General features: G+C 39.5%; 1 protein-coding gene across 30 annotated transcripts in view; it reads left to right on the top strand.

Annotated features, from left to right (window-relative positions):
- The window catches only part of GPHN (gephyrin), a 233,067-nt gene that overhangs the window by 105,983 nt on the left and 113,214 nt on the right, over positions 1 to 13,870 (top strand). For 29 of the 30 annotated variants that reach the window (XM_077928093.1, XM_028725755.2, XM_077928122.1 and 26 more), the window contains one exon: positions 2,257 to 2,351. The exons of the other annotated variant lie outside the window; for it this stretch is intronic. In XM_077928093.1, the coding sequence (XP_077784219.1) occupies positions 2,257 to 2,351 (95 nt within the window). The remainder of the gene's footprint in view (positions 1 to 2,256; positions 2,352 to 13,870) is intronic. 30 annotated transcript variants of the gene reach the window in all.

The raw sequence follows: 13,870 nt of genomic DNA, 5'->3' as shown, positions 1-13,870 counted from the left end.
CAACTCATTATGCAAACGATCGTCTAATGATTGATGTCATTGGCATGTCATTGCCACTGGTATTAGGAAGACAGAAAGCCAAGTCAGGCCATTGGTCTGTCTAACTCAGTGTTGCTGACTAGCATTGACTATCCATGGCTTCAGGCTAGGAAAGTTCCAAGTCCTATCTGGAGATGTCATAATTTGAGCCTAGAACCTTCTGCATGTAAAGCAGATGTTCTCCCACTGAGCCACAGCCCAAATACAGCATATTATATGGTCTATAAAGTTCCAATTTCCACAGGATAGGCCTACCTTTGAGAGCATTACATGTGAACTGGGTCTTAGAATCTCATTAGAATTTCCCCCCTAAAAATGTTAAGTAATTCAACAACTTGCAATTTCCCTACCTCCCAAACAAGTGAAACAGCTTAAGTTTATGGTCTCAGGGGAAAGACACCATTTTCAATATCAAAGACTAATGAACTGAAACATAGGAACACTCACAGTTTGGAAATGACCTCATATATTTCATGCAGGAGAGAGCCAGGATCTGGCTGCTTAAGTATGCAACATAGGGCAGAGGTAATACAGTCCAGAAACCTGGAGCAAGGGGAGAGGTGTCAGAGTGAACCTCAGGATGACTCATGCTGCCTACTTTCTGTTTGGGCTGCAGCCAAAAAATGTCCCTCCCACACAGATGACTCCAGCACATAAGTAGTGGACTTCCTCCTTAGTCCAAGAGATAGCTAATTGTATTTGCCCTTACCGGAGATGAGAAGCCAACAGGCCACCAGAAGTTTAGCTTTAAAGCTTAGGCTTGAAGAAAACAGACTCACTACAAGGGATGGAGTTATATGTCTTCACTCCTGAAACCAAGTAGCTTTATTCCTCATGGCACTTTTTTCCTTCCTGCCCAATTGCTGGTTTGAATTTGAGCTGAAGATTTGTTTAGAAGACCAGAACACATAAGCATCTGCTCTAGTTGTATTTAAGTGTTTTTCTCCTTTTCTTCCTTTGTCCCTTCAGTCCATAATTTTCTATCTATTCCTGTATTTGATAAGAGTTTGGGGTTTGACTGGTCAAGGATAATTTTAACCTTCTCTGAATACATTTTATTAAGTTTAGGTTTCATTTTAAACCTAGCTTTTCTTTTCTTTTCTTTTCTTTTAGAAGTTTACTGCAATTGAAAATATACTATTATTTCAATTCTAAAAACTACCCCATATATTTTCTTACTGTTTCTGACATCTCTGTTGGAAGTTGTAGTTCCTTAATTGAGGAATTTCTTAGACAAAGGAGGTGGCAAATGTTACTGTAGCATGCTGATGATATCTTAGCTTCTAAAGTGGAGATATAGCAGGTTTGAAAACCATTGATTGCAAGTCATGAATGGAAGACATGCATTCTTGGCAAAAGATAGTAACCATTTTGAAAGGTTATATATAAGTCATTACCTTTCATTAACCATATGCACTGTTAAGGTTACTTAGATTTCTGTGAGAAATCTACTGGGCCAGGTGAGGCTATAAGCAAATCAAATCTATTATTTGCATGGCTTAAGTATTTTGTGGCCAAAGGTTGTTAACCATTCGCAAACTAAATGTCATGTTAATTGAGCATCCTTATAGATACATAGACTTACTTTTGCATAAACAGATACATTGGCCTCATTCATGTCACATTAGTTTAAAACAAGCTATGGTTTCATGTAAGCATACTGGTGCATGCTGCTGAGAAGTTATTGTGCCTCTCCTCCCCCAAGTCCTGCTGCTGCTGCCACTCATGCAGTGCTATTTTTCTAGAAAAAGAGGTGCCGGAACTCGCCATTAACACCTCCCTTGTTCTCTTATTATGGCTATGGCACCCACTTGAGAAACTTGAGTCAAGGTTTGGAGTTTGGCTTGTTTCCTGGTGACAGAACAGCAGTAGACGAACAGAGTGAAAACTTTTCAACAGCATGCATTAGCTCACTGCATTAAACAATAGCTTGTTTTTAAACTATGGTTTAATTTGATGTGCAAACCTGACTAGTGTATGATCAGCAGAAAGTCCTAGAAATTGTAGTGGAATGTAATGCAAGCTTCCACAGAAGCTAATCTTAGTGGATGAGTGTTTACTGGTTATATGCCCTGAGTCTGTAACATTCACTACTGAAATTGATGCTACATAGTCTTCAGGAAAAGGACGGAGATTTCAGTTTTTATTTAGTTTTATATTAATTTTACTTTCTTTTTGTTGTTTTCACTCAGTCTGCTGTTTAATCTTTGATTACAGGCTACTAAAGAAGTAATAGAACGAGAGGCCCCAGGGATGGCCTTGGCAATGCTGATGGGATCACTTAATGTTACACCTCTGGGCATGCTCTCTAGGTAAGAATATTAACAAAAATACCATGAATTATTTCTCTAGAAATATTTAAGGTGGTGGAATGGTTGCATTGAGCAATACATTAATACTTGGCCCCTTCATCATTTTCAGATTCAGGTAGATACACTTTTTTGAGGCTCCTGATTGATCCTTTTGGGACCTCTGGCATGTTAATAGGCCAGCCAATATTTGAAAGTACTTTAGAAAATGAGTTAATGGTTTCAGTGTGTTAAAAAGCAGGTATCCATGCCAGATCAATTTTACGTAGGGGGACAAAGAGGATGTGGGTGGATGCCACCTACAAAGAAAAGTTCATTTTCAAAGTCACATATCAGTGAATGGCATGGGATAGGCTATTTTTAGGCTAACTGTCGCATTTCTGAACGTGATGAACTGATTTAGACATACTGTACACCAAGATGAAGGTAAGCAGCTGTGCTACCAAATATATAATAGCTGTAGTAGTCTTACATTTTAAGGGTGAAGTGCCATAAGGGCAAGAGCAATAAGCACACTGGAAATTGGCCAAAACATGGCTTTGGAAAGCAGAACTGTTTTAACTATCCCACACAGCTATTTCAAGTCTACTATATATTTAGCAGCCAACATTTTCCCTACAATTGCACTGAATGTCTAAGTCAGATAGATACTTACAAAATTACAGTGAATAGAAGACACAGCCATACCTCTTAAAACAGTTACAAAGACAAAAAACACATGAAATAAAATAAACAGCATATAGATACTAACTTCAGTGTTCCTGACCCATGTCATCAAAGCTGCTTCTTGTTAATAAAGGTAACAATTATGTACAATACTGACTTGCCAAACTGAGGCGCATGGCCTATGGAACATGAACAAACCATTACATTTTATTTAAAACTGATTTCCTGGTTATTGTGGGATGTGATGTAAGCTGGGTAATTTAGAAGAAGGTTTATTCTAGCTAGGAGCTGCAGGCCTACCTTACTGTGAGTTCTCCTTTTCACATTTTTACCTGCTTTCTCCTAAAATAAAACTTGGTTGGAGTTTTGATGCCTCTTGTTTGAAGCTTAAAGGAGTCAGTGTGAACTTTGTATGTTTTGCAAATGGCAACAACAAAGGGGCACTATGTCACTGACAACATCTAAGTCAGAGAAGCTGCTAAATTTTGCTAAAAATGATAATATCAATAATGTGTAATAGATTGTCCAGGTTTTCTGACCACATAGCAGCTTGAACTGCTGGACAGCATTTTATTATTTATACCTCTCCCATCTGACCGGGTCTTCTAAAAGTTGTATAGTTATTTATCTCCTTGATGTCTGATGGGAGGGTGTTCCACAGGAACGGCCCTACTGTTGAGAAGGTCCTTTGCCTGGTTCCCTGTAGCTTCACTTCTCACAGTGCGGGACCCGCAAGAAGTTCCTTGAAGTTGGACCTCCGTGTCTGGGCTGAATGATGGGGGTGGAGACACTCCTTCAGGTATACAGGGCCGAGGCCGTTTAGGGCTTTAAAGGTTAGCATCAACACTTTGAATTGGGCTCAGAAACGTACTGGCAGCCAGTGTAGATCCTTTAGGACCAGTGTTATATGGTCCCAGTGGCCATTCCCAGTCACCAGTCTAGCTGCCACATTCTGGAATAGTTATAGAGAACTTAAATACTCAGTGGTGACAATTCAAACTTTGTAATCTGAACAATTTATATGAGAATTATGGAAATCTTGAAAGGGATCACAACAGGACATTGCACCTGGAATTATTCACCACCTTGCTACTATAACTCACAAATTTATGTTCACACAAGTTGGTGTCATTTCGGATTATTACATTGAAGTGTATTCTACAAAGGCTGCCACACAATCCCCTCAAATGTATTTGAAGGGGCCAATACAACTTGGTGGGGTGCTTGATGTGCGGCTACTGCAGATATAGAGATAATGCATTGCCATGGATGAAAATTTTGCTAATCTAGCCCACTTTCTGTCTGATGTTCTCATAAGAAGAGGTGTAGACAGCTGGTGACATCACCAAACCCGATGAGCCAAGAGAGACTGCTCCAATCTTTCGATATGTTGTGGAGGTTTCTACTGTTCTACTGTTGCACTTCCAGACCACAAGAGCAACTGAAATATAGCAACTTGAAAATGAAGATTCCTTCAAATACAATTGCATGTCACTGCCAAAACTCTTTTGAAACCTATAAAGAACTTGCTAAGCTTCCATGGCCTAACAGGCTGTGGCATAGTATCATCTTGCAATAGCCATGGAAAGATGCCCTGCTGGAAGATATTGTTTTAAAGCAACCTCATCACTTGTATTGGATGGGATCAGTGTTACTCAGATACCAATAGACTTCTGTCATGGAATCCTAGAATTGTAGAGTTGGAAGGGACCATGATGGTAATGTAGTCCAGCCCCCTGCAATGCAAGAACCTCAACTGAAGCATGCATGACAGATTGCCATCCAACTGCTGCTTCAAAACCTCCCATAAAGGAGAGTCCAGAGGGAGTCTGTCCTGCAGCTAGTTCTTCCTAATGTTTAGCTGATAGCAAAAGCAAGCCCATCTATATATGACTTGGCCAAAAGGGGTTTGGTAGACACTGTAAATTGGGAGTGCTTGCAAAGGCCCTTGCACAGCACTTCCCAAGTTCCCAACAACCGTTTGTTGGTCACTTGGGAAGTGCTGCTCAATGACCTTTGCAAAACCCTATACTTGGCAAGTGATGAACTCAGGGCTTGCAAAATGCTTTGCTCAGAGCTTCTGAAGCACCTGGCAACCACCTGGCCAAGCCTTGACATTTATGATGTCAGGTGCAAGGCAGGTGGATGTGGTTTGGCCAAAATAGCCTTGCAGCCAAATAGGGAGGCCCCGTTGTCCAGATTTGACCCATGGGCTGGAAGTTCTCTCCCCACATCAGATTATAAGAACTAATGTTTAAAATGCTTGAAAGAGCTATGTGGAATGGTTAAACAGTACTGCATTTTGAAAACATGTTTTGGCTACAGATTTCCAGTGTTTTTGTTGCTTGAGACCTTAAGCACTTCACCCATCAAAGATAGACCTTTGTTGTCAGCATATGTTTGTTAGCACTGCTCCTTACCTTTTTTGTGCATAGTGTCTTTTAGATCTACAACAGGTTTTTTCCAAAAATAGTGTAACTTGTGGTACACGGTGATACATTTCCTAGAAAATTATCTTCAGTGCTATATTTAGGGTAGCATTCTTCCTTCTTTGTCACTCTATATGTACAATTGAACTGGCATAGGTGTCTAATTCTTAAAATACTAATATTGATTTAAGTTTTAAAAAATGACATTTTGATTGGTTAGTATTGGTAAAAATTAAAAATGACATCGAGGTGTTTGGTAGGGGAAAATCTGGTTAAGGATCTTATTCTGAAACTTTCTTGTGAATCTGCATGTATAAAAACATTGCACTTTTATACACTACTTCAGCTGATGCAGAGAAATGCTGACTTGCCTAAGGCTGTCTAGTGAATTAATGGCTGCTAGCAACTTATTGGCTTGTTCTTTCATTCAGTAGCCCTGCTCACCTAGCAGTGATTTTCTTATCATGGACACAATCCAGAAAAGGACTGTATTGTAAGTTTCCCCTGAAATAAATTAACTTCTAATGTAGTCATACTTTAAGATGGCATGAAACTTGCTCATTAATTAGCTTGTAAGCACTATTCAACAGAGAACATACTTTAAAACGGTTCCTATAAATATAGAAAATAAATAAAAATGAATAATTTAGTCATAATAAAATAAATTATTTATAGTCATGTTGCTAGTCCCGAAACTAGCATTTTTATGAGAATTTTCCTCTCACTTTGCCTCCACTAAATTCCCAGCTTTCTTTATAACAACTGCTTTATAACAACTTTATAACAACAATAAGAGCAGTTGCTAAGAAGGGATTATTTTTTTAATGCCAGAGGCTGCATAAGTGGTATCCACATGTGTTGTCGTTGTCATGGGTTTGTGGCCTGTCTGTACATGACACAGGTATAACTGACTTGGTTCATGTTTGTGAGATCTCAAGGAAATTCACTTTACTAAGTATTTGTTAGAACAGTCTTCCACAGCCTAGTGTCCCCCAGGCCCAGATGTTTTTGGCTACAGATTCCATCAGCTCCAGCCAGCCTAGCCAGTTGTCAGGAAAGATGGGAGTTCATCATTCAAACCATCTAGCACCAGATTTAGGAAGTCTGTATTAGAGAAAATTAATATTGTGCCTCTCTTGAGTTGAACATAATTATGATGGGGTGGGGGAACAGAGATTAGGTGGTCACCTATGATGGGGTGGGGGAACAGAGATTAGGTGGTCACATTTAGCTTTCAAGATGAATTGTAAAATGAAATACTTAAGTATAAATAATTCAGCAAGAACACATTATGAGTGTTCTATAAAAGTTAGTGTTTCTGCTCTTTCAATGGCAAAGAAGACTGGCAAATAATGTTGTTCATTGGGTTTCTTTCCTATCATTATTTTATTGTATTTCTAATTTTTGCAGTTTTGCAGTTAAAAGGGGGAAATGTTAAACGAATTAAAAGTAGACTCATTTCCAAAACTAGGCAGTTCATTGTACCATTCAAGCATTGGATTATCTTTATTCTCCTCCTTGCCGCCAAAGTGGCAGTGAAATTGTCATTGTGTATGAATGTGATTGGGATTGTGTGTAATGTGTCCGTTAAGCAGCTTAATTAACTGTAAATCTCATAAGACTTTGAAATATCACTGAGGAACAAAGACTATTCTGGAAGTACTCTAAAACGAGGGTGGGCTTTAAACACAGATCTGCCCATATCACTTAGAGGAGCCAATCTGTGGAGCCTTTGGATTTGCCTTGCATATTCTTCCTGTTGGCCTTGCTCACTCTCATGTTAGAAGGCAGAGAGTTCCCATTGTCACATGGACGGGCAATTTTCATGGGAATGGCAACAGGAAAGAGGCTAACCCTCAGCCGTGCATTGCCACCCCCACCAACAATTCTATTTGCACAGCAGTTAAACAGAAAAAGCTCCTATTGATGCCCACTGGAGTTTTCTCCCTCTAAGCTTAATTGCCACAGGCAGGGGGGATAGAAGGGGGAGGAGAGCAGAAAAAGGGGGTGATGGGGAGAATGAAATGGTTGTAGGGAATGTGGATGTGTGTGGATGGATTTGCGTATGTATGAATACAGAGATGGGAGTGAAGGGTGTACTTGTGTAAATAAGAGTAGCTGTGTGAGAGGGAGACGAAAACAGTATGCAAGGTGGTGATGACCTTAAATTTCAATAAGTTCCCCCCATATAGAAAGAGAAGGGGTATCTCTTTTTTAAAACGCAAAGGGGTGCATGGGTGAGGAGTACAAAACCTCGCCTTCTTGCTTACCGCTCCACACTCCCTTTCTCCAAGTCCTTTTCTCCCAACCAATAATACTTCTGAAATTGGAACCCTGCTAAGGAGGAAAACGGGGTGGGGGAAGAGATTGCAGGAAGGTGATTATATGAAGGGAATACACTGATATATTACTATCATGTCTAGTTCAGGCTTGAGACTTTGCTACTGAATGGTTACCAAAGCAGTTACTGTATTTCTGATAGTTATTTTAACTTTGCTTGCTTTGTTGCTAATGTGTTTGATACACTTACTAGGATGAGGAAAATGACACAAATCTGCTTCACAGATGTCAAATGGCATTTCCTTCTTGAATCCCTAACTGTAAGAAAGTATTGCACAAGCCTGTTTGGAATCCATCTTCAAGGTCTAGCCAGTTTCTGTTGGTAACTTGAGGCTGTGTTTACTCAGCTACTTTCCTTCAGCTTAACATGCTTGTTCAGTAAGACTGTTCAATTACTCCAATTGCAAAAATTGCTTCTGAATGTATTCACTTCAAACGAAGCAGTGGTGAAATGGTGTGCTAAAATACACTTGGTGATCATGTAGCAATACATGGTGGAAAATATCTATTCTATAAGAATCAGTACTTCACCTGCCAGTGTTTCCCTTACTCTGTTCTTATGAGGTGCTGTTTCTAGACCATTATTACTATTCTGGCCTAACCGCTTTTGTTAAATTATCACATGGTGCTTTTTGTATACAAATAGTGATACATCTAGATTCTATATCTAAGTCTATATTAGACCTAGATTCTTCTGAATCTGAAACTTTTGAAACATTTTGAGTTATGATGGTGGTTATCCACCAAATCTACATTGTTATAAATTAGGGATGTTTCAGTGGTTGTCCTGAGTGGCACTAATTATGATGGAACTAATCTACACTCATAGAATTTTCACAAATAGCCCATCTACTAAAGGAAGTTATCAGCCTTAGAACATGATGCTCCAGCTTTGTGAGTTGAAATAAGGAACATAAGGTTCCTCACATATGTGTACAGGAGATGTTAATGGAAAGTGGAGGGGGGCTAAGAGTTTATGTGTAGCTTCTGATGGAATGGCATTTTGCAAAGAACACAAGGGTGCTGCTGAAAATAGCAACCACAAATAGAGTCTTCCCCCTTCCCCTGTACCTTCTAATTCAACTTCCTATGTGACCTGACATAATTACAACGGCCTGGTTCATAACACATAATGGTGAGCTAGAGACTCTATGTACTGCTGTTAGTTATTGCCATGGTCCTCAGCACATATTTTCTTTTAACTGAACTAGAATCCTGTTCTTTGATTCAGTGTATGTCTTTGGAATGGTACAAGCTTTCTTCGACCCAAATAACTCTACCCCTTTCCCACTGTGATTGGGCTTTATTTTTTCCTTGCTGGCATCTGACAACAAATGTTTCCACGTGCACAAATGCTGTTCCTGATTGCGCCCCACCCTGCTGTTCTTCCTTCACTTTGCCAGCCTTCTCCTGGTTGCTCATTCCTGTCTCGCTTCCTTCTTGTCAACTCCTCATATTTGCCTTGCCTGTACAGGCTCTTTTCCAGGATCTAGACAAGCATTTGTCTCTGTTATTTAGAAAATGATCATGTAGTCAATCTCCCTCACCCCCTCTTTTTAAAAAAATAATAATTCCCAACCTAGAAGTCACTCCATTTTAGGAGTAAACCTGCAGTTCACATTTCTGATACTTTGTTATTAGTGTTTCTCGAGTTTGGAATGCAACAGATTTCAGATCAGGAATGTCACTATATTCCATCTTTATGTGACTATGCAGGGAGGGAGGAATCTTCTGGGGCACTGGGAGAGTGTGCTTCCAGATATGTTAGTGCACGAGAGAATAGTGGCAGCCCAAAACATCCATGTGTTATCCGTTTGTGCTATAGTAATGAGTATCATATTTCTGGAACACAAATGACTTCCCTGTCTCTCCCCACTAGCGTTCTCCTTATAGTTCTCCTTGGACTTAGATGAACTATTCTTTAGTTCCAGATTGGCACAAATCACTACAGAACAATTTGAGTCCACCTGGACTGCTCTGGAACGATTTGTAGCTGTCTTGGCCTGATTTGGATTTGGCATAAATCGACTCTGTTCCGAATATGGATAAATCAGTTGCGCAGCTCTACTAATTAGATCCAAATAATTAGCTTTCTGGTGAGCCAATTTGATACATGGATACAGCCTAGAAAATCTCAAATAATTTGACTTGTATTTTAGTCTGGGCAGCGGGCCAGTCTACTTCTGCACCAACATAAGCAACAGGAGTACCAACAGGTAATGCAGTACTTCCCTTAGTAATGAATTTTGAACTTTCTCCAACTCCTGGACAGTGTTCAATGGAAGAATCAACCTTGGTCAAAAAGATTTTAAGGGCTGGAGCAATCTGCTGTCCTCCCTTTGTATAAAAAGAATTCAAAATAGTTCCAACAAGATGTCTTACTTTAATTAGAGTAGCATCCTTATGGGCCATCAAAGAAGAATTAGCTGCAAAGTGAAACCCTAAATAACAAAATAATTTATCCAGTTATATGTGGGAGATCGCTTACTGAATGCAAGCACTTTAGTTATAATAATAATAGATTTTATTGCATTAGCCGTGTGGCCATAGCATGATATACATAGAAATAACAACATAAAATGGGGGTGGGGAGGTAAAAGTAGATATCGTCCTGGGCGAATACTTAAAAAAAAAAAAGGGGGGATAACAAAAGTGACAGGGGATTTAAAACATCGAGTGACAGATAGTACAAAAACAAAAAGACAAAAACTGCTGAGGCTGGAGGAGGATTGTTAAGAGGTCCTTCATCTCCTCAGATTTGTCCTAGCTCCTTGTCCTTGTACAATAAGGCTACTTGGAACTTGGTTCGATTGTGCGGCGTATCGACTGCAGCTGTGGTGTTAAAGAAGAAGTTGGTGCCGCTTTCCTCTTCATCACACTAAGCAGGAAGTTAGCTGTCATCTCGGTAATCCAACAATCAGAATCCTGCAAAAGAAGGGACACTATCCAAGGCTGGATTGGGAGATGAAGCTTGTTCACGAGAGGAGTTAGAAACCGAGATCTTTCATCTGTCCAGTTGGGACAGAAGAGCATTACATGTTCCATAGTCTCCAGAGCCGTGTCATTACAGGTGCATGTTCTATTTGCGATGCTGTAGGAAAACAGTTGAGACAGGCACAGGTAAAGGCCCTTCGCTTAGTCTCCGAAGAAATTGTGAGGCAGTATAGAGGGATCCCTTCAGGGGGTGGAATAGCTAGGGCTAGGCCTGAACACGGTCCTCTTGCATGGGAAGCTGTGTTAGAGAAGTCAAGTTGCTGTAGCTTCTTTTTAATTGAAGGTAGGGCCGCCAGGCTAATACACTCTAAGTTAAGAACAGTTTTACAATTCAGATTGAGAAGAGAGCGGAGTTTGAGGTTAATTGTAGTTTTCCAAGGGGAATTATGAATATCTCTTAGGATCAGATTGGAGAAAAAATATTTTAGAAAAAATATTAATATTAAGCTGTTCCTTCTGATAGAAACTGGGCAGCAGATCCATCTGCTTTTTCACACTGCCCCATGCATAGAATGATGCTGACCTTTCTATTTCCTATGGCATCCAATTTCCCAAACAATTTACCCAGAACATTGACATAAAGGCTGAAAAGCAAAAGCACCAAAACATTCCTCTTTAACTATGTTCATAGTTGGAATTGGGTCAGATAGAGGTCCACTGCTGCCTACTTTAATTTTAACAAATGTATCATCGCCCAGACTTTGAAGGAGCATCGGCAGCCCAGAGCAGCAACTTAGCCCAAGGACTGCTTCTATCTAGCAACTCAAAAGCTGAGGATAGGTCAACAATGGATATTTTTAACCATTTCCCCAATAAGATGGAACAGAGTATGGCAACCATTAATAGTGGAATAAGAATTTCTAACCCCAGCTTTCTCTTCAGACAGAATACAGTTGCAGGAGATACACACCTGCAACTTAAGCAGAAATAAGTTTTACAGGAAACATGCAACAAACTGATTTTAAAAAAGGATAAACCACAGACAGTTCCAACCATAAAGGAATTAAGCCTGTCAAGCCAATATCAATAAACAATTTATTGAGGAGAGGATGCCACAGTTAGAATGCATATTAAACAGTTTGAGATGCATGTGATCTTCCCTTGAGGCCTTATTTGACCTAGTTGGAACATTCAGAGATTTGACCATACATGAAGTTGCTGGATCCCAGTTAGAGAAAACTCAGTAATCCACCAAAGGGGAGGAGAAGCTGTTGAAGAGTTATATAGTTTTGTAAAATAATTAGTCTAATCATCAGTTGAAATCTGAGCTTTAGTAACCCCTCTTCACTTAGCCAGTCCACAAGGAATGATAGCCCAAAACTTATACTCATTATTTCTCTGACAACCAAGTCTAAAACTTTCCACTGAGTTCTGTTATATTCTTGCTTTTTGCTTTTTTTGATGTATGAGGCATTTATAAAGTGATCTAAATTTGATGAGCTGTTCAGTGGCTACTTCCATTTTTAGTTTACAGTGTTGTCTGGAGAATTTAACCAGAGTCCTTTTAGCATTCTTGCAGTTCTTATCATACCACACAGTGGACGGGCCAAAATTCTGATATGAGATATATGGTGTAATTAGAAAAGGTCTGTCTGCTGCCTGTTGGTAAATAATTAAAGAGGCTTTCCACAAAAGACAATGAGGATGAAGCATTATTAATTGGTCAGATCTCATCAAATTAATCTGAGAGCCAGAGAGCCTCAGACTACTTAATTCTTCTGGTCCCCAAGACCCATTGACTCCAATTATGTCAGTAAGATAGCTGACCTCCAGCAATATTGAAAGCTAAAATAAGCTCAAAAGGATAGTGATCACTTTCTATATGGATAGAGAAAAATTGGCAATAAAATTAATATATACTGGTTCCTTGCTGATTTGTTTATAGTATGCTGAGAGTTTGTTCTTATAAAATTAGGGGTATCAGAAAGAGCATCTTAGGAGTCTGTGGTTGTCTATCATCTGTAAACAAACATACAGTTTTGCTATAGATTATTATGTGTGTTTGTTGAAAATACTTGTGGATTCAGAGTGGGTTTTCTTAAAGAGAAATAATTGAGTTTTTATTTCTGTGAAACAGTTACTTGTGGCTCGGCTTTTCCATGCAACAAGCTGTGCCATATTTTTATTTTGAATGAGTCACAATGTGCTGTTGTTTTTAACAGTTTTTGTGATTATTTGACATTATTAATACCTTTTTTATTGCTAGCCCTTGATTATCTTGATTTAAAGCATATTGGGCTGCAAATGGTGCTTCCAGCGTACCTTTAAGGTTTATTTGCTTTGTTTCCTGCACTGGTGATGTTTGCATGAAGAAAAACAAATATGCCTAGTTGAAGCTGTGCCTTACATACACAGAAGCAATCTTCTGCACATGTGTTCCTAGCTGCATAAGAATCTGCATTTGCAAGCAAGAGCAGTATGTGCAGTTCTTGTCCTGGCTTAGCCCCAGAGGGCTTACATTCATCAGCTTATTGTTCATAGCACTGAACATCTGATCAGGATGAATGAACCAGGAAATGGATTCATTCCTGCCTTGAATTGATGGTTAGACTGATGATGATACGACTGGAGCTAAGTGCCTGGAGCCTTGGCTTGCTATGCATTCAGGTGAGTCGGGGTTATAGTGCTAAGAACTTCATTTGAAAAAAATTAGGACAACTCATCAGAAATATAGTAGCAGGTAAAAATACTTCTGTAATGAAAAATGTGTGCTTCTACTTTATCTGCACCCCACAATTTCTCAATATTCACCACAAGGGCTATAAAATCCAGAGAAAAAAATTTTAATGCAAAAGACAGGAAATCTATCAGAAAGCAGTCATCTGATCGACAAGATGTGAGACAAGGCTTAAAGAAAATTAGGGATACCATGAAGATAATGCATAAATTTTGCTTTTCGCATAATATGAAGGGAGGCTATCAAAATATAAGCCTTTCATTTCAGACTACAGTGGTACCTCGGGTTACAGACGCTTCAGGTTACACACTCCGCTAACCCAGAAATAGTACCTCGGGTTAAGAACTTTGCTTCAGGATGAGAACAGAAATCGTGCTCCGGCAGCACGGCAGCAGTGGGAGGCCCCATTAGCTAAA

This window comes from Podarcis muralis, chromosome 1 (genome assembly GCF_964188315.1).
Source record: "Podarcis muralis chromosome 1, rPodMur119.hap1.1, whole genome shotgun sequence".
In the NCBI taxonomy this organism is placed as follows: Eukaryota; Metazoa; Chordata; class Lepidosauria; order Squamata; family Lacertidae; genus Podarcis; species Podarcis muralis.
This window is presented reverse-complemented; position numbering and strand designations above follow the sequence as displayed.